This window comes from Globicephala melas, chromosome 16 (genome assembly GCF_963455315.2).
Source record: "Globicephala melas chromosome 16, mGloMel1.2, whole genome shotgun sequence".
In the NCBI taxonomy this organism is placed as follows: domain Eukaryota; kingdom Metazoa; phylum Chordata; class Mammalia; order Artiodactyla; family Delphinidae; genus Globicephala; species Globicephala melas.
In genome coordinates, this window is record NC_083329.1 from 10,616,694 (window position 1) to 10,641,077 (window position 24,384).

The 24,384-nt window shown below is 48.7% G+C and overlaps 1 protein-coding gene across 6 annotated transcripts in view; it reads right to left on the minus strand.

Annotated features, from left to right (window-relative positions):
- The window catches only part of PLPP4 (phospholipid phosphatase 4), a 238,730-nt gene that overhangs the window by 174,997 nt on the left and 39,349 nt on the right, over nucleotides 1-24,384 (minus strand). For 3 of the 6 annotated variants that reach the window (XR_009559292.2, XM_060286167.1, XM_030839342.2), the window contains exons 2-5: nucleotides 20,407-20,515; nucleotides 11,393-11,483; nucleotides 6,519-6,582; nucleotides 4,083-4,207 (exon numbers count right to left, since the gene is read on the minus strand). Coding sequence is in view for 4 of the 6 variants with exons in the window: in XM_060286167.1 (XP_060142150.1) it covers nucleotides 4,083-4,207; nucleotides 6,519-6,582; nucleotides 11,393-11,483; nucleotides 20,407-20,515 (389 nt within the window). In the remaining 2 variants the exon portion in view is untranslated. Of the gene's footprint in view, nucleotides 1-4,082; nucleotides 4,208-6,518; nucleotides 6,583-11,392; nucleotides 11,484-20,406; nucleotides 20,516-24,384 lie in introns of those variants that run through there. The other 3 variants (XM_060286169.1, XM_060286168.1, XR_009559293.2) reach the window with 2 other exon arrangements.

Here is a 24,384-nt window from a genome sequence, read left to right on the forward strand (position 1 = left end):
AGTGTCATACAGAGTAGTTTCACTGCCCTAAAAATCCTCTGTGTTCTGCCTATTCGTCCCTCCCCCACTGGGACCCCCGTGGTAATGCTTTTTAATACTATCTGTTTGGAGTATGGGCAACGTGTTTGCAGTTCTGTGGGCCAGGTCTCTCTGCAGCTACTCAACTCTGCCATTGTAAAGTAAATGCCTCCATAAACAACACGTAAATGATGGGCATCTCTGTGCACCAGTAACACTTTTATTCACCAAACAGGCAGCCCACATGCTGTCATCTGCCGACACCTGGACACAGTATCACTTTATTCATTCCCACCATTTTATAGAAAAGAAGTTTCTTAATAGCTTGACTTGGCAATAATAAGGTTTTTTGGTTTTGTTTTTGTTTTCAATTTTCTCTCTGAAATCTATCCTCTTTCTGGAAGTTGAAACAACACCCAATCAAAAGCTGAGATGGTATGCTGAAAGACAATCCCCTTTTCAGAACATCCCTGCTCTGAAGCCACATTGCCCTTCTCCACTTTAAACCCCAAGCTTCTCAAAACTCTGAAGGAAATCACTCGCTCTTTGAAACTGATCTCTGCGTTTCCAGCAAGCGTGGCTTAGGCTGCCTCACAGAGCAAGTCCCATAGCGTGGCTACCCCAGGGACGTGCCATTTGCTGAAAGTCGGGCACGTGAGCCCTTCAGGGCAGTGCCGTTGGACTGCTTATGGTAAACTGAGACCAAGATCTTTTGTTTCCAAAAGTAATCAATGTTTGTTCTTGCGTTCAAAGAAAACCAACTGTTCTTGCGTTCAAAGAAAACCAACTGTTCTGCAGAACAACATGTGGACCTCAACGACCCTCCAGTCACCAATTACCCGTGAACAGAACAGAAGCAAACCCACGTTTACCTAGAATGGGGAGTTCGTCTCCGGAGATCCCTTGGTCTAGAGCCCCTGTGTCCACTCACCCAAATGCAACCCACGAAGTTGATTTTACTGAAGGGAGAAAGAGTGTGCATACAAAATGCGAGTCCACTGAGGTCGCCCCCTCTGAGGCCTGCCACCTCTTCGAGGAGCAAAGAGTCACACCAACCACTAGGCTTCCTATCAGCTACAATAAGAGATCCAGAAAACAGCGCTGGTGGTTTTTCTAAGTGGACACGGCAGCTCCCTGCAAGGCAACCTCCGACCTGTCACAAAAGAGCAAGAGAGCAGATGAAAATACTCACCAAAGCCTAGAGACTGGGGAGGATTCTGTGTCTGGCAAGTAGTAAAAATCTGTAACATTATAAGTACATCTTAAGCAAGAGATAGTAATAGCCTCTGTCAAAACACTTGTCCAGCACAGATGGGACATCAGCCCCGCATTCGACAAGGCAGCTGGTGGGCAGACTTGTCAGGAAACGCATCTGACAGGGAGGGTGCGCCTCTGAAAGAAACACTTTTGTGGGGCCTGCCCTCTACTCTTCGTGGTCCAGCAGTCTTCTAGCTTGAGTTCTTCACATAAGACCTATTTCCCTCCCAAGTTCAAATGCAACAGTAGCTACGAAATTGTGCTGCAGTCCTCAGTTAACAGTTTGAAAGCCAGGATTAAGGTTTTCCCACAGGGTTTCACTTCTTACTGCTTATGATTTTTGAAGCCCCTTGAAGCTCAGCACCGAGTCTTTGGGAGAACAGAACATGTCTTAAAACCACAGAGAACTTGAGTGACCCCACAAGGATACAGATGGAGACCAGACAGAAGCGGACCCCAGGTGAATACCACCCCAGGTACCTCTAAACAATGCCAGCACAGGAATCCCTGACAGTAAGGAGATAGGAAATCAATACTGCAGACATTCCTCCAGCTGGCACCTACACTGCCTCCGAAACAGACTCACTTAAAACAAAACATGATTTCAGAGGCGAAGAACAAACTCGGACAGGAAGTGAATCCAAATGGATGCGTGACCTTAAACAACGGGAGTGACTGGAGCACCCTACACCGTCATGCAGGCTGTGCCCCTGGCAACACTAACCTCAGAGGGCATTTTAGGAAGCATGCCCAGGAGTGTGCTTTCTCTCAGTCTCCCCCATGACTCCAAAGTCAAACGCTCCCCATGAACCACTGTGTTCAATCTAAGGCTCCTTTTTCTTTTCTCAGGGCTGCTGTGACAAATTACCACAAACCTGGTGGCTGAAAATGAAAGAAATTTCTTCCCTCACAGTTCTGGAAGCCGGAAGTCTAAAATCAAGGTGTTGGCTGGGCCGCGGTCCCTGTGAAGGCTCCAGGGGAGGCTCCTTCCCCGCCTCTTCCAGCTTCTGGTGGCTCCAGGTGCTCCCTGGCTTGTGGCTGCGTCACTGCAATCACTGCCTCTGCCTTCACGTGGCCTTCTTCCTTGCATCTCTAAGTCTCAATGGTCTTCTGCCTTTCTCTTGTAGGGACATCTGTCATTGGACTTAGGGCCCACCCTAAAGCCAGGATGATCTCATCTCGAGATCCTTAACTTAATTACATCTGCAAAGACTTTTTTCCAAATAAGGTCACATTCACAGGTCCTGTGGGCTAGGACTTGGACATATCTTTTTGGGGGGCCATTATTCAACCCACTAAAGTCTCCAGTAAACTAGAGGAGAAAATGAGTTATTTATTTAAATGCACGTGGGCTGTGAACACCCTGTTGTATTTAATCACCTAAAGCCCAAGACACTATCGTGTTAGAGGCTGGCATGAAGGTCGGCTAAGTGTCCTTGAACAAGTTGCTGAGTCCGTCTAAGCTTCACTGTCCCTGTACATAAAGTGGGGACAACCGGACCTGGCAGGGCTGTGGCACAGGTTGATGGAGATCCGCTTAGAGGGGCGGGCACCTCTATATTGATGACAGGCCCTAATCTCTAATGACTCTGGGCAAAATGCTCAACAACCACTCTGTAGGGAAGGCCGTCCAGTTATTCCCTGATCCAGCCACTATCAGGTGTGTATCGGGTACTTAGAAAACAGAGAAAAGATTAAGGTAACAGGCTCGCCAAAGCTAAACAACGATCAGACCTGTGGGGAATCAAGGACTCTGGGTCAGGAGAGCAGGTTGTCCTCTCCCAGGTGGTCACCTGTGGGCCTGGTTCCTCTCCAATGATCCCAGAACCACCAACCTAAATATAAAGCCTGCACTGCCCGTGGACTCCCCAGGACACGCGCTGTGTCTCACTTATCTTTGTGTCCCCAGCACCTATCACAGTCAGTGCCCGGCACCTAAGTCACTCAGTAAACACTGATGGAACGAATGAAGACACAAACCAGAACGCTCTGGGAATCTCAGCCCTGAGACTAAACAATGCATGGATGACTGGGGTTTATTTGAAGCATGATACCAAGTACCTGACAGACACTGAATGGACTATCAAGATAATGCACCTTTTTAACATCTGGGCCCGGCAGACGCCCCAGCAATGTCAGTGATGCCCATCTCTTATTTTAACCCTCACTCCAACCAATAGCGGAGGCCTTATTCCCACTTTACACAGCAGGAACTGAGGCACAGAGAGGTTAAGTCACAGAGCTAGGACCTGGCGGAGTCAGGATTTGTCACACTTTAAAGAGCTGTATGCTTTGCACTACACCACCCTGTACCTGATTCATGTTATTCTTTGCTTAAGGCTGGTCCCAGCTCACATACCCATAATCAGACTATATATTAGGGAGGGTGTATGTTCATTTATATATATATATACACACATACATACTATATGTTGGTACACACACACACATACACTACCTTCATTGAAGGAGTAAACTAGAGAGAATACTGAGCTGAAAGGCATAAGGTCCCAGGGAACATGGTTAATTCCCTCGCACTGTCAAGTTCTGATTGGTACTGCCAAAGGGTAAAGTGTCACAGGTTACACTCCGCCAAGTTCACAAAAGCAACATATACAATGTTTTGTAAACTCCAGAGCCTTGTCCTCAGGCTCATTATTTCCTATTAAATATCTTGTTTCTAAGCCAACCAGTGAAGAAAAGTGAACGGTGCTTGACCTTCGTGTATCAACTCTTTTCTCTCAACTCCCGAAGAAAGTGATGAGGAGACATGACCCAGGAATTAGTGGCCCAGCCACTGAACTTACAGGAGGAATGGATGCTGGGGAAGCTTTTGCGGCCCTCGGACACCAGATCGGGGTCACCTGTGCAGTGCATTTCCGAGTTCATCACTCCATCTGGAAAGCAGCGGTAAAAGAAATCGGGGCGAGGTCTACAAAAGACACCATGGACATTTTCAATATAAAACGCTGCCATCACAAACAAACCCCAAGCTAACCCCGCTGTCCCCTGCTGTCCTAGCTCCTCCTGCTGCCATCAACAGCGCAGCCCGCCCCGCCCCGAAGACACTATGGGCTTAGGCAAAGCTCAGGCTTTGGGGTCAGAGAGATCTGGGCTGGAACTCCCACTCTGCCACTTACTAGTTTTATGACCTTGGGAAGGTCATGTAGCCATCCCCTACCCCAGCCTCAGTTTCCACATCTGTAAAAAAAAGGGAGATCAATACCTACCCAAAGGTGAGGTCCTGCAGGTCAAGTGAGGTGACTTCCAGGAGCCACCTAAGCCCAGGGCCGGTGGAGTAGAAGGTAGTTCCTGCCTCCACCTATGGGTCCGCTACTCGGAGGCTGCTTCCAGGACCCAAGCCTCCAGGCTCCTCATGGCCCTGTAGCTTGAATTTGGATGGCCAACTGCCTGCCCTTCCTTAAATAGCAGTCTCACTTAAGCTCACTGAGAGGACCTAGAAGCCCAGCTCCAAGATGCAGAGCACACGGTCGCCAGGTCGGCACCTGGTCCAGGTTGCGGGGGAGGCTCTACAGGGAGGCGGTTCAAGCCGGCCCCAAGGCCGAGCCTCCTGCCACAATCACGGATAACGTGTACTGAGTACGTACTGCATACCAGACCCAGCACTAAGCACCGCCCATGGGTGCATGTTTTTTTTAATTTTATTTCCTTTTAAAATTTTTATTGGAGTATAGTTGCTTTGTAATGTTGTGTTAGTGTCTGCTGTACAGTAAAGTGAATCAGTTACATGTATACATAGATTCCCCTCTTTTACATTTCCTTCCCAGTGAGGTCACCACAGAGCACTGAGTAGAGCCCCCTGTGCTAAACGGTAGGTTCTCATTAGTTATCTTTTTTATACATAGCGGTGTATATAAGCCAACCCCCACCTCCCAATTCGTCCCACCCCTCTTTTCCCCTTGGTAACCGAAAGTTTGCTCTCTACATCTGTGACTCTATGTGTCATACGATTCTTATGACAACCCTGGGTCAGGCCCTCGGACCTCCTTCATTTCACAGGTGCGAAAATGAAGGCTCAGAAAGATTACACTACTGCCCAAGGTCACACACAACCAGTAAGTGGCAAAGACAAGCTCTGAACCCCAGCAATTGGATTCTTGTGCCTACACAGCTCACCCCACGCTTGTCCACCTCACTCAAGTGTGGACTCTCACACAGATGTGTGATGGTGAATTACTTCACATTAATTCAACTAACCTTTGCCGAATGCCTGCCGTGGACAAGGTCTTGCTAGCACTGTAAACACAATCCCCCTTTTCTGTACGTACTGGGTTACAGTTCACACAGACTGACTCACTGGTCCTCCAGCTCTGGGATCTGGGCCCAATAACAATCTATCGATATCTGTAACATACCAATTATCAGTAATCTACCAGAACTGCTGGCTTACTGTCTCTCCCCTATGTGGCTAGTGTTCCTCCAAGTGTGGCTACTCACCTACTGAACCAGAACCTCAGAGCGGACACGGCCTGGGAATCGGCGTTTTATCAGGCCCCACAGCAACTCTAAGCCTGGAAAGTTGCAAGGACGCCGCAGCCCCAAGCCACACACTGCGCAATCTGTGTGCCTCTCCTGCCCCTCGATGCCTGGCCAGCACCACGCACCAAGTATTTACATGATCACTGATACTGAGCTTCCAAGAGGGGAACCAGCCTGTCCAGGGCCAACAGCCAGGCAGGGCCAAGGTCAGGTCCTGAATTCGGGTCTTTTGACGGTTCGTCTCTACAGAGATTAGCTCACTGCCAGAGCGGCTGAGGGAGGAGGCAAGATAAATGGAGAAGAGAAATCACTTCCCAGGGGAGTAAGAGAAATGGGCCATGCGCCACAGCTCAAACGCCAATCCAGATTTCTTATTCCAAAGAGAACGATAAGGAAGGAAGCTTATTTATTTTTTGGAGGCCAAAACTGGCAAGTGAGTGGGTGTCTGGTGAGGCCCTGGAACATCAGTGGATGGACCAGAGATGCCAGCAGTGGGCTTTGGTCCACAAGAAAGTATAGTCAGTGGATACCGCTTTACTATTGATGCCCTGCTTTCTGAAATACTGAGTTCGTAATTCAAAGGAGAGGAAAGATCTGTGCTGAGGACAGAAATCTCAGAAGGACAATAACTTAAGGGAAAACCAGAAGAGCTCAAATTTGTCCCATCCAGTGTCCTGCGGCCAAGGCTCCTACGTAGAAAACCCTGAGAATCAGTCACTATTTGTTTCTTTTTTGGAACTTACCTTCCCACTATTAATTTAATAGTGTTTGTGCAGACTCCATTCAAAGCAAGAGCCAAGGACACGGCTACAAAACAAAACCAACAGACAGAAAAATAACCAGCGGGCTCGCAAATCAAAACCATCATCATCATTGTTATCATCATCGTCACCATCACCTCTGTTCCATCGTACTACTGTTTAATTTATGACCACAGAAATATGAGCGAATACTCTAAAAAAGGGAGGCAAGTTTGAGCAGCTAAAGGAAAATGTAATTAGAACAGGACCTTGGAGAGTGACTCATAAAATTCCAAGCCCCTGTGACATGAAATTGATCTCTCCTCCTTGAATGAAATTTTCAATATCACTGAGAAGCCCATCTATCATGTTCTGGCCTGATAGGAACAGATTTAATAGGACAGCACGTAGAATCCCTTTTACCGGTAGCAAGAAACATAACTTTTTTATTTCCTTCTGGCAATCTTCTCAGACACAATTCTAATCAGAGCAGCTGCTGGGATCCTACTGCAAGTAGGACGTGCCCACTCAGCCATCACCTCCTTGTTGACCCGCGTCTCCTGCTGACGGCTCTCCACTTGTTATCAAACAAATCACCGTTTCCGAGAAGGTGAAGTGTCCCCAAAACCTCGTTCGCTTTTGAAAAGATTTGCCCAGGTGGTGCTTCCTGCCACCTAAAACAGTAGGCATTTCTGGATTACATCCTTTAAAAATAGGCAGCACAGGGACTTTCTCCCAGCAGCTTGGAAGGACTTTGCTGGATAAAGCACAGATCGTCCAAAGCGTGCAGATGAAATGAGTCATGGAGCTTTCCCTGCAAGGACCCTGAACCTCTCTCCTGTGTTTATCAAGACTGCACAAAAGGCAAGTCAATGCGATGGAAGGCCAAATGCTTTGCATAAGCAATAAAAACCTATTGATGCCCTGTTCCATTGCTTTGTTGAATAATAAAGCATATGAGTTACGATTTCCCTTTGGCAAGTATTAACTGTTCAATACTAGCTGAGATTTACGTAAGAAAATAGCAGCGGAGGGCCATTTTCGGAAAGGAGCTGCCTGGAGCAATTCATGGTCATCAAGGGAGACAAATGTGTTATTCTACAAACGGAAAGTACTGTGAACCGTCAACAGTCACCAAGGGCACAGACCACTGAGGTGGAGACAGAACCCACCTGCTTTTAACAAGTCATGGGAAGCAAAGAGAACGGGAGGGACCAGTTCAAACGAACACCTTTGTCAAAGGGAAACTAATCCCCTAAGTGCGGGATGGGCAGCAGTGCCATATCTGACTGTGGCAGCAAAGGAGGGATGGGCCACCGGGGTGGAGCGCAGAGCATGCGTCAGCAGCGCGGCACCACCTTTAAAATACCGAGCACGCAACTGGGGTATATAAACTGGAAGCAAGAGTGGGGGGACGGGACTTGGAGAGATATGATTACATTCTGCATGCACAGACCCTTCCTTCCTAAAACGCTGGCTTCCCTTCTTTCTCACAAGCTCACAGCACTGCTGAGAGGTCTCCTTTGCAGAGAGGAGGGAAAATTCCCTGGGCCATCTTCACGGCAGAATTCTCCCACAGATACGACAATTAACAGGCTGTGAAATAGCCCTGAGATGACAGGGGCTTTTCTTCTCAGGGCTAGTCCAGCGCGCTCACTGTTGTGTTTTCCCAGAGGGGCCAGACTCCCTCGTATCCTGGTCCTAGGATGGCCTCTGCACAGAGAAGGTCTCTGGGAACAAGCATCACTAGCTGATCTCCCAATGCCCTTGGGGAACTTCAGAGACTGCTACATCAGTCCAGAAACACCATACGCGTCCTCAGCCTCTGCACCGGCTGGATTTACTGGAGCACAGAGCAGTTCTCTGCAAAGCTTCAAGTAGCTGAGCTAGAAAATGTGTGGATGTGATATAAGCACCAACAGCTGGCAGCTTCACTCTCTGATCCAAAAGCCTGAAGGAGACAGAAGAGAGTGGGGATCTGCAACGACAGTACTTAGGGTGGGAGTCATTGCAGCCTTCCGGAAGTGAAATGAACTGATTATTATGTTCATCTGAATAGCACAACCCCCAGGGGGACCAAGATAGGGGACCTCTCACTGATACCAGAGGGAAGGCTGGGCTGAGATTAGATGTGTGACAGGCTGGCCAAGCAGGAAATGAACGGCGCCAATCATGGGGGCAGGGGGTGGCTTGTTGATTAGCAATAACCCAGCGGGCCTGGTTCCTAAGGGCTGTGTTTACAGCATCCCACAGCACTGCGGGCTTGAGAGAAGAGTCAGAAAGACAAGCCAGACTGTGTCTGATAAAGAAATGCAAAGCAGTGTGTCATGTGAGCTGGCCTGCAAGTGGCCTATATGGAGGGCACTCCTGCTTAAAGGCACCCCAGAGGATTAAGAGGGGCTTTTGTTGTTGTTACTTTTGTTGTTGGGAATTCAGCACCACAGTCCTTCCAAAACAGGGTTCTCCAATTTACAGACCTGGCTGTTCCGCAGCCAGATCCCTTAGAGCCCGATGCTGGGTGGGGCAGGCCTCGCTTGTCCAAGAGCAGATGCACAAGGGGGGCTGCTGTGGACAGGCGGATCAGGGGAGCTCTGGGGGTTCGGGTCTGCTGAAGATGCCTGGGTAAAGAAGGGACCTCAGCACTAAACCACCCTCACTGAGAAAGTCCTGCATCCCAGGTAACGGTGGAAAAGCTACACCTAGTTTTCTGTCCTTGGTTTTTAAAGATCACTCTCCCCACCCCCTACTTCCAAGGCTTCCTAAAAGCAGCAATTTAAAACAAACTGTGTACAATGGGAGGTTCTTCATCATTTTTACAAGGCAGGCTCTCATTTATCTAGGCAAACAGAACATCCAATAACTCTGCCTTCTCTGTTAACATATAGGAGGCCGGGTATGGGGTGCAATTTTGAGATGTCATCCTAAGGGAGATTTAGCGAAGAATGAAAGGTCTAGGGAAAGTAACTGTAAGCTACTCACTGCCATAACAACAGCCCAGCTCCAAGAGCGGGCAGTAAATTACAACCATAACCATGAAAGACAGTTCCTACCCACACTCACGTATCTCGGGACTCCACATCAAGGGAGCGACTAGAATAACAAGTGAAGCAGAGGGATTTCCAGGTCAACTGAGAGGGCTCCTGAAGGGACATTTGGGGGACCACAGTGATATCTGTCCAGATGCTCGAGCCCCATGTGGGAGGGCACCTACGCCCTTCCTGGAAAACCTGACCTTTCCACCACCTCAGCTGAGGAGACAGAGACCATGTGACGACCAAAGCATCAACCCGCACTTAAGCAGCCGGGGGTACACACCTGACTTCAGGGAAGGCATCCACAGGCTGGCCAGAGACTCGGGACTTTTGTGTCCAGGCTTTTTGAGAAATGAGTCGAGCCAGAGTCTCCACCTGGGAAGTCTAGACCACGAGATGCAGTGAAACTTCGAGGTGGCACTGGAGCTGAACGGTCATACAGGGGTGGGCCAGGGGCACCCACCACTGCGAGCCCAAACCTCACACAGACCAAAGGTGCAGGCAGCAGAAACGACGTCCAGACAGGAGACTGAGGCAGGGAGTGAGAGGAGAGGAAGGGCACATCGCAGAGAGGAGGGGCCGTGAGGTGGCAGGGGCGCCTCCACCCCTCGTGGCCTGGATACCAATTCCGTCCCCACGAGGCTCCTCTGTCCTTCTGCTCCCTATTCCTGGATGTCTGTGAGATTGCTTGTTATAGCCCTGTAAGCAAACCTCTAACTTATTTGATGTAATTTCAGAAGAATTCTGTTCTTTTCAACTAGACAGAGCCTAACCAAAGCCTGATTATGTAAGAATGTTCCCTGTCCCTTTACTGCTCTGCATTCCCTAGATCTCACCCTCACCCTCCTTCCCTTACAAAGAACAAGGGAGACCATGTTTCGCTACATTTTCATTTCCTCAAAGCTCAGTAATTAACAAATATAACCTTTACTTAAGAATCTCATATTTCCAGATTTACTACCTAACTGAATGGTGAGCCTATACAACACACCAACAAACACAATGTGTGTGACGGACGGGTTGGGTAAATTTAACGTGTCATGTCAAAAAATAAACCTAATTCAGTTTTCCCAACCATCAAAAAGCTAAAAACCTGGCCTCCAGGTGGTTTATTTTGGTTGCTAAACAAGCCAAATAGTTTTGCTTTCTCTTAATGCTGTCATTTACTCAGTCTTTTGATTAAGATGCAGATCAGAAAAAACATGGGTTTAACCCTAAAAATGTCAGACTCATGTCACATGCAGATATGGCTCAGCTAGGGGAGAACTGATAACAATGGTGTTATAATCAATGGCAAAGATTGGAGCATTCTTTACATAATAACAGTTGATTAACTGCCCAAATGTCCCCAAACTGAAGAAGAGTTATGGAGTTTGTTTCCAGTTTATATTATATTTTACATCTGCTTTTGCACATTTTTGCCTCTAGCCAATGGTGATTGGTCAAGGAGTCTGTGGTTGACTTTTGAATTGCCCTTAAATATGGGCCTATTAGCCACAAATGTGGGGTTGGGCAGTCAGTGGTGACAAAGTTTCAGACTCACTTTCCCTTACAGCCAACAGCTGCCCTTCTGGTGTGCCGGGGAAGCACAGAGCTCTGATGGGGAGTCTGACACTCACTTTCAGCACAATGGACAGCGGCAATGGGCTGACCCTGAAGACAGGGTACTTAAACCACCCGTGCACTGGTTCTTCTTAGGGGTAAAAGTTTACCCTGTCTTGTGTTTCCAAACTTAATTTGACGAAGAGAAAAATCAGCTGGGTGCAACTGAGACTTTCAAAATCTAGCGACCTAAATAATTAAGTTCAGCCCCATCCCTTAAAGCAGGAACTGTGAATACTCTACCTAGGAAGGCTTCCTTAATTTCAGTCTTGTCTGTTCGCCGGATAATTTTCACCACACAAATAACAGCCAGGGGTGTGAGGAAAGAAATTGCCTGGAAGAAATAACAAAGAATCCCTTATGAGGACAGCAGTTTGCTATCAGAGGGCTGATTGATAACTAGTTCCAGTTAGCTTCATTTAGACTCACTAGTTGAATGATCTTACTGAACTCCTGACCTCAAACGAAGAAGGATTTATATCTATACTTAGAGACTCCACAGACTTGAAAAATCAGAGGTCTGATTATGGGTTATAACTGATTTGTAATTGCTGGGAGCCACGTTTTAAGTGGCGGCTTTTTTTTTTTCGGTACGTGGGCCTCTCCCTGTTGTGGCCTCTCCCGTTGCGGAGCACAGGTTCCAGACGCGTAGGCTCAGCGGCCATGGCTCACGGGCCCAGCCGCTCCGCAGCATGTGGGATCCTCCCAGACCGGGGCACAAACACGCGTCCCCTGCATCGGCAGGCGGACTCTCAACCACTGCGCCACCAGGGAAGCCCCAAGTGGTGGCTTTTTAAACAGAAAAGACCAGTCCATAATTATACTGACTCATCTTTGCCAGTAAGCCTCCTCCCGTCTCCCCTGCAGAGGCGCGGAAGAACCCTTGGCCTCCATCCTCAGCACCCTGGCAACATGGGAGCACACGGGACTTGCTTAGAGTCGCCTGATTCATTCCCCTTTGGTGTTCTTTGGTCGAATATTCATTTCCACTGCAAAGCAGAGGTTAGTCCTTTTCCATGAAGTCTCTCCTCTTCCCTTCCTCCACCCCCTTTCTTCCCGTGGACCAAAGCACTTGGGAGTGCAGTAAGCGCTTAATGAACCAAACTGGTGGGATTCAGATGCAAGTGACACTCACTACTGAACCTTCTATGAGGCAGGAACTATGTTTGGGTACCGTCAGGTACTGGAGTCTCTTAAATCCTCACGCTGGCTTTGTGACAATTCCTTGCCAGGCTTGGGGACTACATGATGTGCCCAAGGACACACAGTTGGTGAGTAGCAAGGCCAAGCTTTGGAGGTCAGGTTTTCTGCCTCTCATGTCTAATCTTTAGTCAGCATTCTATAATTAGTACATTGTTTTCAACATTTCAACAATCAAAAAAAGGTATTTATGTTATTTCCTTATGATTATAACGTCTCAGGATAACAATCAAAAGGGATTAAATATCTCACAAATCTACAGTTGGCTCACAGATGGTGGTGGGAGCGGTGAGGTGTGTCACTATTAACCAAACAGCGTTCCCGCTTTGGGAAATCTCCACCTGGGCTCTGATCGGTGTCACTCTTTGGAGAGGGGCTTTCCAAGACTAAGGCATGGCTAGAAGATACTCTCCTTTTTTAAAAAACAGAATTCATCCAAATGCACAGTCTTTCAAAATAATTTCGGAGGCCCTGCACACTTGCTACAGCCAGACTGCCAGAGCTCAAAGCATCTTGGGAGCTCCTCTTTGGGAGCTGTCTTCAGAGCCAGTTCCTGAGACGTGAAAACGCTTCTCCTTACGGGCTGGTTTCTTTCTGAGCACAAATGGTAGTAACCGGCTTGATGAGCCTCCTTATCGGCAGTGGCCCCAAATGACTTGGCTATTAAAACGCCACATCAGCAAGTCCTATCACCACGGAGCGTGTTCAGAAGAGACTGTGACACAGCTCTAAGAGAAGATTCAGAACTGAAGCAGGGGATTTCCCCAGGGGCGACTCAAAAAGGCCACACTCGCTTGTGAGTTAAGAACAAGCATGCTGTGTAACAAGCATCTCAAATGATGCTGGGGACTGAGAAACACTGCATCAGTTTTGACTCACACATTCAGTGTTTAGAGAGCAATGGCTGAAGTCCCTGCTTACGTAAGTCCGAAGTTACGGTCGAGGTCAAAGAAGTCCTGAGCTTTCTGTTTCCTCTCCCTTTGGGCACCAGAGACCAGCTACCACCCCAAACAGGAGAAAGCAGCTCACTGAACAGTGAACAGAGCTGCAATGACCCCACCCCCAGTCACACCTTAAATATGAGAATGGAGAACCGAAGAAAACACAGTAGGACAATCCCAGCTGGCACAGTCTGAGGTTACACAGAAATGGAACCGCAGAGAAAATATGAATCGGAAGACTTTCCCTCCAAGGCTCCAGAGGCTGCCTACAGGAGATGATCCCGAGCAGGACTGTGGTGACCAAACAGGAGATGGGGCGCCGTGTGGGAGACCGCGGCTCCAAGCCCGGGAGTCGGAGCCGGGGAAGGCATCAGAGCTGCCCGGTGGCTCCAAGCTCACAGCTTCAAGGCCAAGGGGGTCCCTCTTAGCACTGCTCGCTGCCTCAGCTCTCCCGCTTTTAATTACATCCCCATCCAGACTTGCCCAACCAGACAGCACTTTAACTCTCCTAGGTAGATGCACGTTGGTCTGTCTCCTAGAACCAAGGACAAACTGCTTCCTGGGCCAAGGCTAAGCACCAGGAGGGCCCAGGGCTTCCCATCTCACGAGCTTCGCAGGTGAGGAATTGCAGCCACCAGGCTAGCGTCCCAGCCCCCGCCCAGGCGGCCGCAACAGAAATGTCTGCACGTGACTGTCAGGGGTCTTTCTCTGCTCCTCTCATGCTAACGACATCTGGGTTCTGGTCTCGCTCCTTCTCCCTGGAAACGTATCTGCCGTATCCTTGGGCAGCACAGTCCTCAGATCAGGACAGAGACTTACTTACATTTACCACCTGCTGCCCCCCACTTTTTATAACTCCCTTTCAACCAGAAGTTGGAATTAAGAGATGAGCCCCAGAAGCCAACACGTTAGGAAAACAACTTCCTCCGGGGCAAAAGCACCTCTGAACCGAGTGAAAGAATGAAGAAAAAAGAAGCACCCCACTTTCACTCAGCAAACCGGACTGAGTTAAACCGATGCCTGCCCCTTCCACGTTCTGACAAACGCCTTTCGAAGGCACTGTTCTGCTGCCCAAGCCCATGGAGGAGATGAAGATGGACACAGAGACACAGAGGTGGGAGTGGTTACTTCTACCTCCAAACAGGTGTGGAGATGGAGCACAGAAAGGGACAGACAAAATTTCCCCTGGGATTGTTTCCCTTAGATTAATGTTTCCATGGCTTAAAAAAATTGGAAAATCCTGGGAATGGCCCAGTGGGAAGACAGTTAATTGTCTGTGCTTATTAAATGGGACCTGAGAGAGACCAGGACAATGAACTCCAGCCACTCACTGCTTCAGGATGCAGGGAACATACTGACCCCTTCTCTGTGCTTGAGTTTTCCCCACTAGTTATGAGAAAAGGGCTGCGCTTCTGAAAACTCACTAATGACATGTTCCGAAAATTCACTAATGACATGGTCTGCTACAGGCACTTCGGTAAATTAACTCATTCAATCCTCACAGCAACCCTAGGAAGCAGGCTCCTTACTTAATGGATAGGAAACTAAGGCACAGAGAGGTTAAACAACCTGCTAAAAGTCACACAGCTAATAAGTGGTAAAGTGGGAATTTGCACTCAGTCTGTTTAAATCAAGCTCTGTGCTTCTAACCCGTGCTGTAGCAGTTCTCACCTCAGAAGCAAGAAGCATTAATAAAGCATGGTAAACACCTTTACTCTGGAGCTGGAGAAGGAAAGAATGGGGCGTGTTTCCAGGAACATGGATAAGTCACAGAAGTGTTAGTGGCAGCTGTCATGGATTAAGCACCTACTACGTATTAGGGCCTTTCCTCACATTGTCTAATCCTCTAGCTACTCCGTTAGGGGAAACATCCTCCTTGTACAGAAAACAAAACTGGAACTCAGGGAGATAAGGGAACACACAATTGCTTGCAGCTACTGGGACCGTGACGCTCCGATCTGGGCTGCCGTGCTGCCTGGGTTGGAGTCCTGAATCAAAGTGGTCAGCTTAGCCCCACAGCCTCATCTTACAGATGGGGAAACTGAGCGTGAGATCACCTTGTATCAAAGAACGTCTCGTAAACTGCTAAGCAAATGCGCTACACAGCACCCACATATCAAGATAACATATGAAAGTCATTAAGCAGAGCCTGGGATGTGGCTGGTTTTGCATGATGCTCTTCCACAGGCAAGGAAGCCAGAGCTCCTGTGGAGCAAAATGAATGTGGGGAACAGACTCAGATCTAGTAGAACCAGTCTCATGCCCCAGCTCTGATATTTTCAGCTCTGTGACCTTGAGTATGTCACTTAACCTATTCACCTTTGAGTCTCAGTCTCAGTGTTCTCATCTATCAAATGGGTATAGTGATGATATACATAGCAAAGCATGGTTGCAGGGATTTAAATTCACTGAGTAGTTGAATGCTTCTTATAGATCACACCCTAAGTGAAGTGTTGTAAGTCTATCACCCTATTTGAAGCTCTCAACACCCTGGGGAGGGAGGAAAGTGTTGTTAAAGCCCTCTTTTATAGATAAGGAAACTGAGGCACTGAGAGGGGAGGTGATTTTCCCAATTCACGAAGCTAGTAATTAGCAAAGCTGGGAGTGGACCGAGGCAGTCCACTCTAGAGCCCCTGCCAACTGCTCACCCACGAGGCCCAGCAGAGAGTTAGTTAGTATCCAGGAAATTCTGATTGTTGTTCCCAGGGAAACCTGTGAACAGATGACCAATGCCAGGATCCTGTAACCAGACATATGGGAATAGAGCACTTTAAGCTCCAGCCCATCTGTGCAGGGAGGTCAGGCGCAGGGAAGAGCCCCATTACTCCAGGCGCCTTGCCCGTGCCCTACAGGACCAGTGTCTCCAGCAAGGGCTGGAGACATCCTGCCTTGTGCATCCACCAATGAAACCAACACAGGAAGTGCCGTCCATCCCGGCCATTGCTACACGCAGACAGTGGGTAAACCTGGGCACTGATACAAGGCACTGTGTGGCCAGCATGCTTCTGGGAGTCTGCCAGGCATGGAGCAGTGTGTGTGCAGGGAAGGGCATGAACGTGCCAAGCACTTTTAACCACCGAGGGGCTGAAGCCAGGGCACCTGATGTTAGGGCGCTAGCCAGAGAAGAGCTTGTCGCTGGGGTTCAACCACATCAGACAAAACAGTGGGCCCAAAGTGCCCTAATTCCCAGCATCTGACAGAAAGGTGTGCTGCGTGGTGCTTTTAACAACTCAGGACAAGCAAACGTCTGGGAAAGGCCCTGCTGTGGGCAAACAATTATAGCCCGTCACAAAGCCAAGAGTGAAGGCTTTTCAAAGGTGTCTAAAAATTAAACTATCACAAGCCAGCTTTGTCTCCTTTCCTTCCCTCCTCCCCCCAAATTGACTTTATTTCCATCTTCCTTAGAAGCATCCTATTCCAGAATAGAAACCCCTGTTATCAAATCAACACAATCTCAACGATATTCTACAGAAGTAAATCTTCTGGACATATCAGTATCATGGGCAGAGCAAAACGAGGGGCAAAGGACAGGTCTTGGGTACATTTTTTTTTAAGCCAGGGAAAGAAATTGGGAAACACTTACCGTTCCTTCAGTTCCCTACCTGAGTCCTGCCTGTCCTTCAAGGGCTTTCCTGTGATGCTCAACCGTCTGACTCACGTTCATGTCTGTGCCCCCACTAGACGAGAAACCACACCTTATTCAGCTTCGCACCTCCACTACCCGCCGCTGGGCTTGGCTCAAGGAAGGTGCTTCGTAACTTTCTGCTGAATGAACTACTAATTAACTTACGTGAAGTTGTCCACAACCTGCCTGGATCCCTGCCGCCCTCGGCCCCCTGCAGCACACAGCACTCCAAGCAAATGCCTATTCGTGGGGCCCACGCGGCCCTGGCTCTGCTGTGTCTGTGCCTTTACACCTGCTCTTCTGTGTGTGACACACTGCACTCACCACCTGGCCACCTCACCTGAGCCCCCAAGGAGGCAGCACAGGCGAGTGGCTCCAAGGCTGTCTGCGCTCTGACTGCTGGCATTCAGATCCTGGCCCAGCCACTGATGCTTGTAAACCTTGGATAAGCTGTTTAACCTCATGACAGTTGCATTTTCTCCACTGAAATGATGGGATAACGAAAGTGCCAACCTCAAAGGATTCTGAGAGAATTCACTAAGATGCTATTTGTAAAACGATGAGTGCAGTGCCTGCACTCAAGAGATGCTGCCTGCGGTTGTTACTACCATGACGAGAAGGAGGAGGGCGATAATGAGCATCCCTAAAAGTTTACCTGAGCCTCTCCGCCGGCTCTTTCCAGATTCCACTTTGCTGTAGAGTACCGTGTCCCCCAGGAGCCTGCAGGGGTCCAATCTGATTTGACTTCCCATCACCTGCAGCTCCTATGGCTTTCCTCACCCACATCCAGCTCCTGGGAGTGTTCTCTGGACACACAAAGACACGACTACTACAGACCACAAAGAGAGTACTGAAAAGCAACACCCGACACCAAGGGAGCCTTCCTACACCAAAAAGTAGGCTTTCAAAGATGATCTGATAACCTCCACACACTCAGAAAGGAAGCATGACCTCTTTTGCATAAGGGAGCAGCTGATGGTTGGGAACATCCAGGGAATGTTAAGTCGGGACGCAGCATGCGAGAAAAGAGTGCTCAGCCTGCCTCTCTGGTCCACAGGAGCTCAGAGTCATCAAGGGAGACAAGCTCCTGGAATCAAACGGTCCAACCACACCCAAGTTGCATGTTGACAGATACAGTCACCTCAGCTGATGGTGCCAAGGACAGAGGAGATGCCAGCCAGGGGCTTCTTGGTGATGTCATTACTGCTCACTTAATTCCCTAACATTCTGATATTATTTTTGGGACATTTGAACAAGTAGCTCCTTTAAAACACACACACGCGCGCGCGCATACGTACACGCACACGCATGCGCGCGTGCGCAAATAGGCACAACTCCAGAGACACTGATTTCCCAAATAAAGAAACATCTGGATTATAGCAGCTGCCTTTAAAAAACACTTTGGTTATTAGACAGTTAGCAAGTTTGCCTTTATAGTAAAACATTCTAAACAGAAGTAGAGGAGATCCCAGGATTCTGTTTATGCATTAAATAATGAAATTTGAGCTTTCTAAGGAAACCAAGCTATTTTTTAAAAACAGTGAAAATATGTTCTATTACAAATTCTTCTATAAACACCAGAAGGTTTAAAAGGATCAAAAGCAGACAAATGATGTCTTGTATTAAACTCTTAATAAAACCCAGGAGAACAAACCTAATTTATGTGGTGACAAAGCATTTTTCATCTCGTGTTACACATATTCTAAATGTATCTACTGCTTTCCTTGTGTTATTATGGAATCATACTAAATCTTGTGACCAAATGAATGAAATTCATCAACTACTATTAACAAAACAAAAGGCTGAACTTATTTCATTAGGAGACTAGAGGGTATGAATCAGTGTTTGTGGCTGAATACCCCTCTATTCTCCGAGAATCACAGCACTGAAGAACTCCTTTACTGCCTCCTTCTCTTCACTGCCAGCATGCAAATGTGCTCCATCCTATTTGTGTCTGCAGCCAGAATATTTGTGGGGTTTTTATCTAGACTTCAAAACAATCCATTGTTCACAAATCTAGGACACAGCCACAAATTTCTCACAATATCCCAAATGAACATTCACTCCAAATTGGGTTTTACAGTACATGAAACGTGAAATCTTTGAAAACGGAAACCAGTGATCAACAGAAGCTTCCCCGATTAAAACCACGGAGTAAACTAGTTAGACACACACTAGTTACTTTATTTCTAGGATTTATGGAAGATTTGAGTTAGAGCAGAAATGGAAAAAAATCTGATTTTAATACTCAAGTGTAAGGTAATACCCTACTCACAAGCACCCTACTTTTTTCAATTTCCCCGATATTTACAAAAATCCAGTTTATTTTCCAGCAGAAAAGTAATTATGAGAAAGCAATTAAAATAATACTGTGATACTCATGCAGTGTTCCGGGCACTTTGGGATGTTTGCAGACACAAAGATCTTTCCAATCATCACCGATGAACAAGATTTCCTCCACAAAGTCAGAGGGATTTGTTTCAAAATGCAACAATATTCCTCATGTCCTCTATAAAAGCTCTGGAACAGTCATTTAAGTTCCCAGAGGCAAGACACACAATGGCTGCCTAATAGGAATAAGCTTCAAGCTACACGGCTGCCCATCCAGAAGCTGCGTTATTGCTCTGTAACAAGAGGCAGCTTCAATACTTCCTCTGCTGCAGAAAGGCCTGAAGGCAATTCTCCAGGAGCCAGTGAGCTCCAGCAAGGAGTCCTGGACACTCGGCTCCTGACTGCAGAGCAGCGTCCCGGCTGCGAGCAGGGCTCAGAGCTGGCTGCTCGGATGTGAGTCGTGGCTCTGCTGCTCTCTAGCTTGTGTGGCTTTGGGCAAGTTCCCTCATCTCTCTGGGATGCAGGTCTGCACCTGCAAAATTCGGGCAATAATGACATCTTCCTCACTGGGATACCGGGTGGGGCTAAATGAGATAATCCTTTCTTAAGCTCTCAGCCGAGGGCCCGGCACATAGTAGAGGAAGTGTAGGCGACTGTAATCGACAAGGGGCAGAGCGAAGAGGTAAAAATGTCCCAGTGTATCCACCAGCTATGTGGATGCTTGCCCATTTATCCTAGGACCAGAGATGCTGTCAGGGGTGAATTACACATAGTGGTCTCATCACTGGTCAACTGACCAGCAAAACCCAGAAAAGTGGTTACCTGAGTACAGCTAAACTGAGGTTTTTTTAAAAACAGATGGAGCAGGAAACTCTGTTCACTAGTTGCTCATCTTATTTTACTCTAAGTATTCGGAAAAAGTCGGGTTTAGCTCAGGTAAGCAGGGCCCTTCTTTTCCAAAGCGTCGGGCAATTGCTTCTCACATGACCGAGCGGCGACCATCCTGATCTGGAACTGAATTTTAATTTGATGGGCAGCTCGCCTCTTTCTTTTTCAGGCTGCTTGCCATCACCAGCAGGGGTTGGAAATGCAGAAATGAAAAGCCATTTGGTTCATACTTGGGAGAGCGGTCAAATCAGCCATGAAATCATGGTACTTACGAACATGAGGCGGGTAGGTATGTTGTCTGACTGCACCAAAGGGTTTTTATAGAGCCAGATCTCCTCCGGCTGGATGACTCTCTGGAATGGATCCAAGAACTCCGTAAAACTGAAACGAAACAGAGAAAGGCGTGAGGGCTGAGCGCTGGAGACGGTGGCTCCTGCACACGCTCAGGCGGACGATCTGGCCTCTGGGGGAGCGGGGGGCGGGGGGGAGGACAGGCTGCCTGGCTGGTGGTTCTCGGCCAGTTTCAACCGGGGAAAGATGGAGGTAGTTACCAAGACTGTAGAATCTTCTGTCACCACCAGCCAGCTAAGACTAATTGTGGGCATGAGAGAACGGCTGTGAGGCTGACATACAAAGACTCTAGAAACTTGGGGATCCAAAGTGAACTGGGAGTTGAAGTCCAGAATGGTGGCTCAGACTGGGGCAAGGCCAGGCCAGCAGCACAGTCTCTGGGAACGAAATGGACTTGAGTTGGAACAAAGGTGAGGGAGCAGCAGGCAGGACCAGAGGAAGAACCAGCGGTGTTCTTCCCTTCACGTTCCCCCAGACGGCACCCTGCCACCATCAGCACCACCAGGAGGCAGACTGAGCTTCAAGAGAAGACAGAAGGTAGAGACAGGAGAGAAACACAGAGGAGAGGAAAGAAGGAAGGGAGAGGGGGATGCGGTACGTTCTGGGGCTGCTACCAGGAAACTGGACAGCTCTAAACAGCCCCCTCCTCATCTCGTCGCCTCCCGACCCCTCAAACATCCTGGGAGCCCAAAACATCCAGGCGGATGAAAAGAACTACCACCAAGAGAAAACCTGGAGGGAAGAACAGAGACGGCAGGTTTGCTTTGTCAGCTCTTGGCCATCAGGCCGCCTCCCAGCTCTCCAGCTCAGCTCTTCACCTGGTGAATTCAGTTCAGAATGGCTTGAGATGTGGCCGGAAGGAGAACAGGGGCCAGGTGACTCAGGGCTTGAGTGCCAGGCTAAGGAATTTGGCTTTTGAACCAATGATGAATTGGTTCTACTGAGAAGTGTAGAATGAGAATTGGTTCTACTGAGAATTGGTTCTACTGAGAAGTGTAGAATGAAACTCCCCATTCCAGATAGCGGCGAAGATGGGGAACTGCAGCAGAACAGAGAAGGGAAGGCAGAGAGAGTTAGGAGGTTACGGCAGCTGTCCCAGCAAGAGACTGCTGCAGAGTGAAGGAAAGGGCAGGACAGAATGGAAGAACGTGCACATGGGAGGTGGGTGGTCAAAGCAGATTCCAAGGGCTCTGGCTTGGGCTTCCAGGAAAAGCGGTACCATCACCAGGATGGGGAGGACGCGGAGGTCAGCTGTCCTCTCGTCTAGGGAACCACACCCAGGTGACCAACAGTCTGGGTTTGCCCAGGACTCTCCTGGCTTTAGCACTGAAAGTCTTGTGTCCCCGGAAAAGCCCGTCTTAGGAAAAACCTAGATGGTGGGTCATCTTAATGCCATCCCAGCCCTGGGACAGAATCAGGGGTCTCACAGCCTTGGTTTCTACCCTAGACTTGGGCTTTTGTATGATCATGATTTGTTTGTATGTCCAGCTGCACTGGGAGGGTGTAGAGGCTGGGGGTCACTCCAGGGCTGTGTCCTCAGAGCCCAGTGACTGCAGAATCTGATGTCTGTTCAGGACTTTGAACAGCTGCCACAGAAAACACCCTCAGTCTGATCAGCCTCACACTGAATCCTATCACGTACCTACAAGAGACCTAAAATTCAACCTGTCTTTTGTGTCTCTCTATACATATCCCTCCCTCTTTCTCTGTCTCTCTCTCTTCCTCTCCTCCCCTCCCTCTCCCCCCAGTGGAGGTTTTAAGTCCTAAAACTCTGTCCCTCCGTCTGTGTATTTATGTAATTTCAAGAAGAAAGCAGTGCCGGCCCCTGACTGTTTTGTTCAGCACTGTGTCCAGAACATTTCTACTGCAGGATCTTACTGCAAGTGCCCTGAGATCCCGTCATTGATGTGTAAGGTAACTTCTGCTAACGGCCCTCCAAGCCTCCTCCAAAGTGAGACACGGGGGAGCATGCCATCTGGGCGCTGGGAAACCTGCTCTCTGCCCCAGCTCTGCCATTAAGCTGCTCTGGGCTTCAGAACAAGCCACTTCTCCTCACTGGGCCTCAGTGCCCTCACCTGCAACACGGGAGGTTGGGCTAAGCCAGAGGTGACAAATGGAGATGGGTCAGAACCACTGGAGACACCCTACCCCAGACCTACAGTCTTGGTATGGACTGGGCCTGATATGTGGATTTTAAAACACTCCCCAGGTGACCCTGAAGGGCCCAGCACTGAACGGAATGATCCCTAAGGGTCCTGAGCCCTTGTCCTTAAGGAAAGGAGACTTAGAGATTTAGCTCTCCACGTTAACAATTCTTCCGTCTGCTGCAGGACAGGCTATGGAGTCAGGCCCATCCACGTTCAAACTCCAGCTCCGGCTGTGTGGCTCTTAGTGAGTTCCTTAACATCTCTGAGCCTCAGTCGTCCCATCTATAAAATGGGCACTCCTTAAAGTGTGGGAGTAAAAATAAAATGAAAGAATATAAAGTACCTAACAGAGCATGAACAGAAAGCAGCATTTTATCACCCTTATCATTTTACTCTTGCCTCCATCTGCAAGTTTTTACTAGACAGTTTTCAGGCTTTCTTTTGGTGGGGGGGGGGATTCATTTTGTAACAACCTACTCACTGCGCCCCAGTGTTTTTAAAACATTTTAAATATAACTAAGGAAAAAGAATTTTGTTTTAGAGTTGTTTTTGAGAATATACTTGTAAAAACCAAAGCTTCCAGAACACTCCAGTTACTCTGGCTGTATAGCAAATTACCCCAAAACTTAATGTCTGAAACCAACCATTTTGTTTTGCTCATGTTTCTGTGGATCAGAAAACTGAGAAGGGTCCAGCTAGGCAGAGTTCACTGAGAATCTCTCATGTGGTCACAGCAGTTAGATGTCAGCTGGGGCTGCATCACCTGCAGGCTTGAGCGGGCTGGACATCAGGATGGCCTGTCACGTGGCCACCATGGGTGCCGGCTGTTGGCCAGGAACTCAGCTGGGGCTGCCGCCTGGAGCACCTCACATACTTCTCCAGCACCGCAGTCTCAGCATAGTCCAACTTCATCCAGGTTGCGGGTTCCAAGAGGACCAGGCAGAAGCTGAATGGCTTTTCTGACCCAGCCTCCAAAGTCTTGTGGCATCACTGGGTTACGTAAGGTCAGCCCAGATTCAAGAGAGGGGACCCTACTCTACCTCTTGGCAGGGGTGTGGCAAAGTCCGCATTACAGAAAAGCAGGTAAGGGCTTCCCTGGTGGCGCAGTGGTTGAGAGTCCGCCTGCCGATGCAGGGAACACGGGTTCCCGGTCCGGGAGGATCCCAAATGCCGCGGAGCGGCTGGGCCCGTGAGCCATGGCCACTGAGCCTGCGCGTCCGGAGCCTGTGCTCCGCAACGGGAGAGGCCACAACAGTGAGCGGCCCATGTACCGCAATAAAAAAAAAATAATAATAATAAAAAAGAAAAGCAGGTAAGATGAGAGAGATGGCTGCAGCCACCTTCCATATACAATCTGCCACCCACAGGCTGTCATCGCTGTAATGGTCCTGCAGCTCCCACTCTCAGAGACCCCAGAGCCTTGATTCCTGTGTCCTCCCCACACAGCTGGCCGCAGGGACAGGGAGCTGGCACACCGCTGAGCACTGTCCTTCCTCACCTCCTTTGTCTCCCCAGGGACACTATCCTCGTGGCCATTTTTTAAAGCCTTGCACACCCAGCCTTTTGCACAATTCCTCACCCCCACCCTGAGTGGCTGCAGCCAGAACACATCTGTCAAGCCAATTATATCCTTTGGGAGCAGCAGTGCCAAGAAAGATAGATGTCCCCTGTCCAGCCATGCACCAGCCACAGGCGTCAGCTTCTGAGAATCCAGATAGCGAGGCAGCTACGCAGAGGACATGGGTCTCAAAG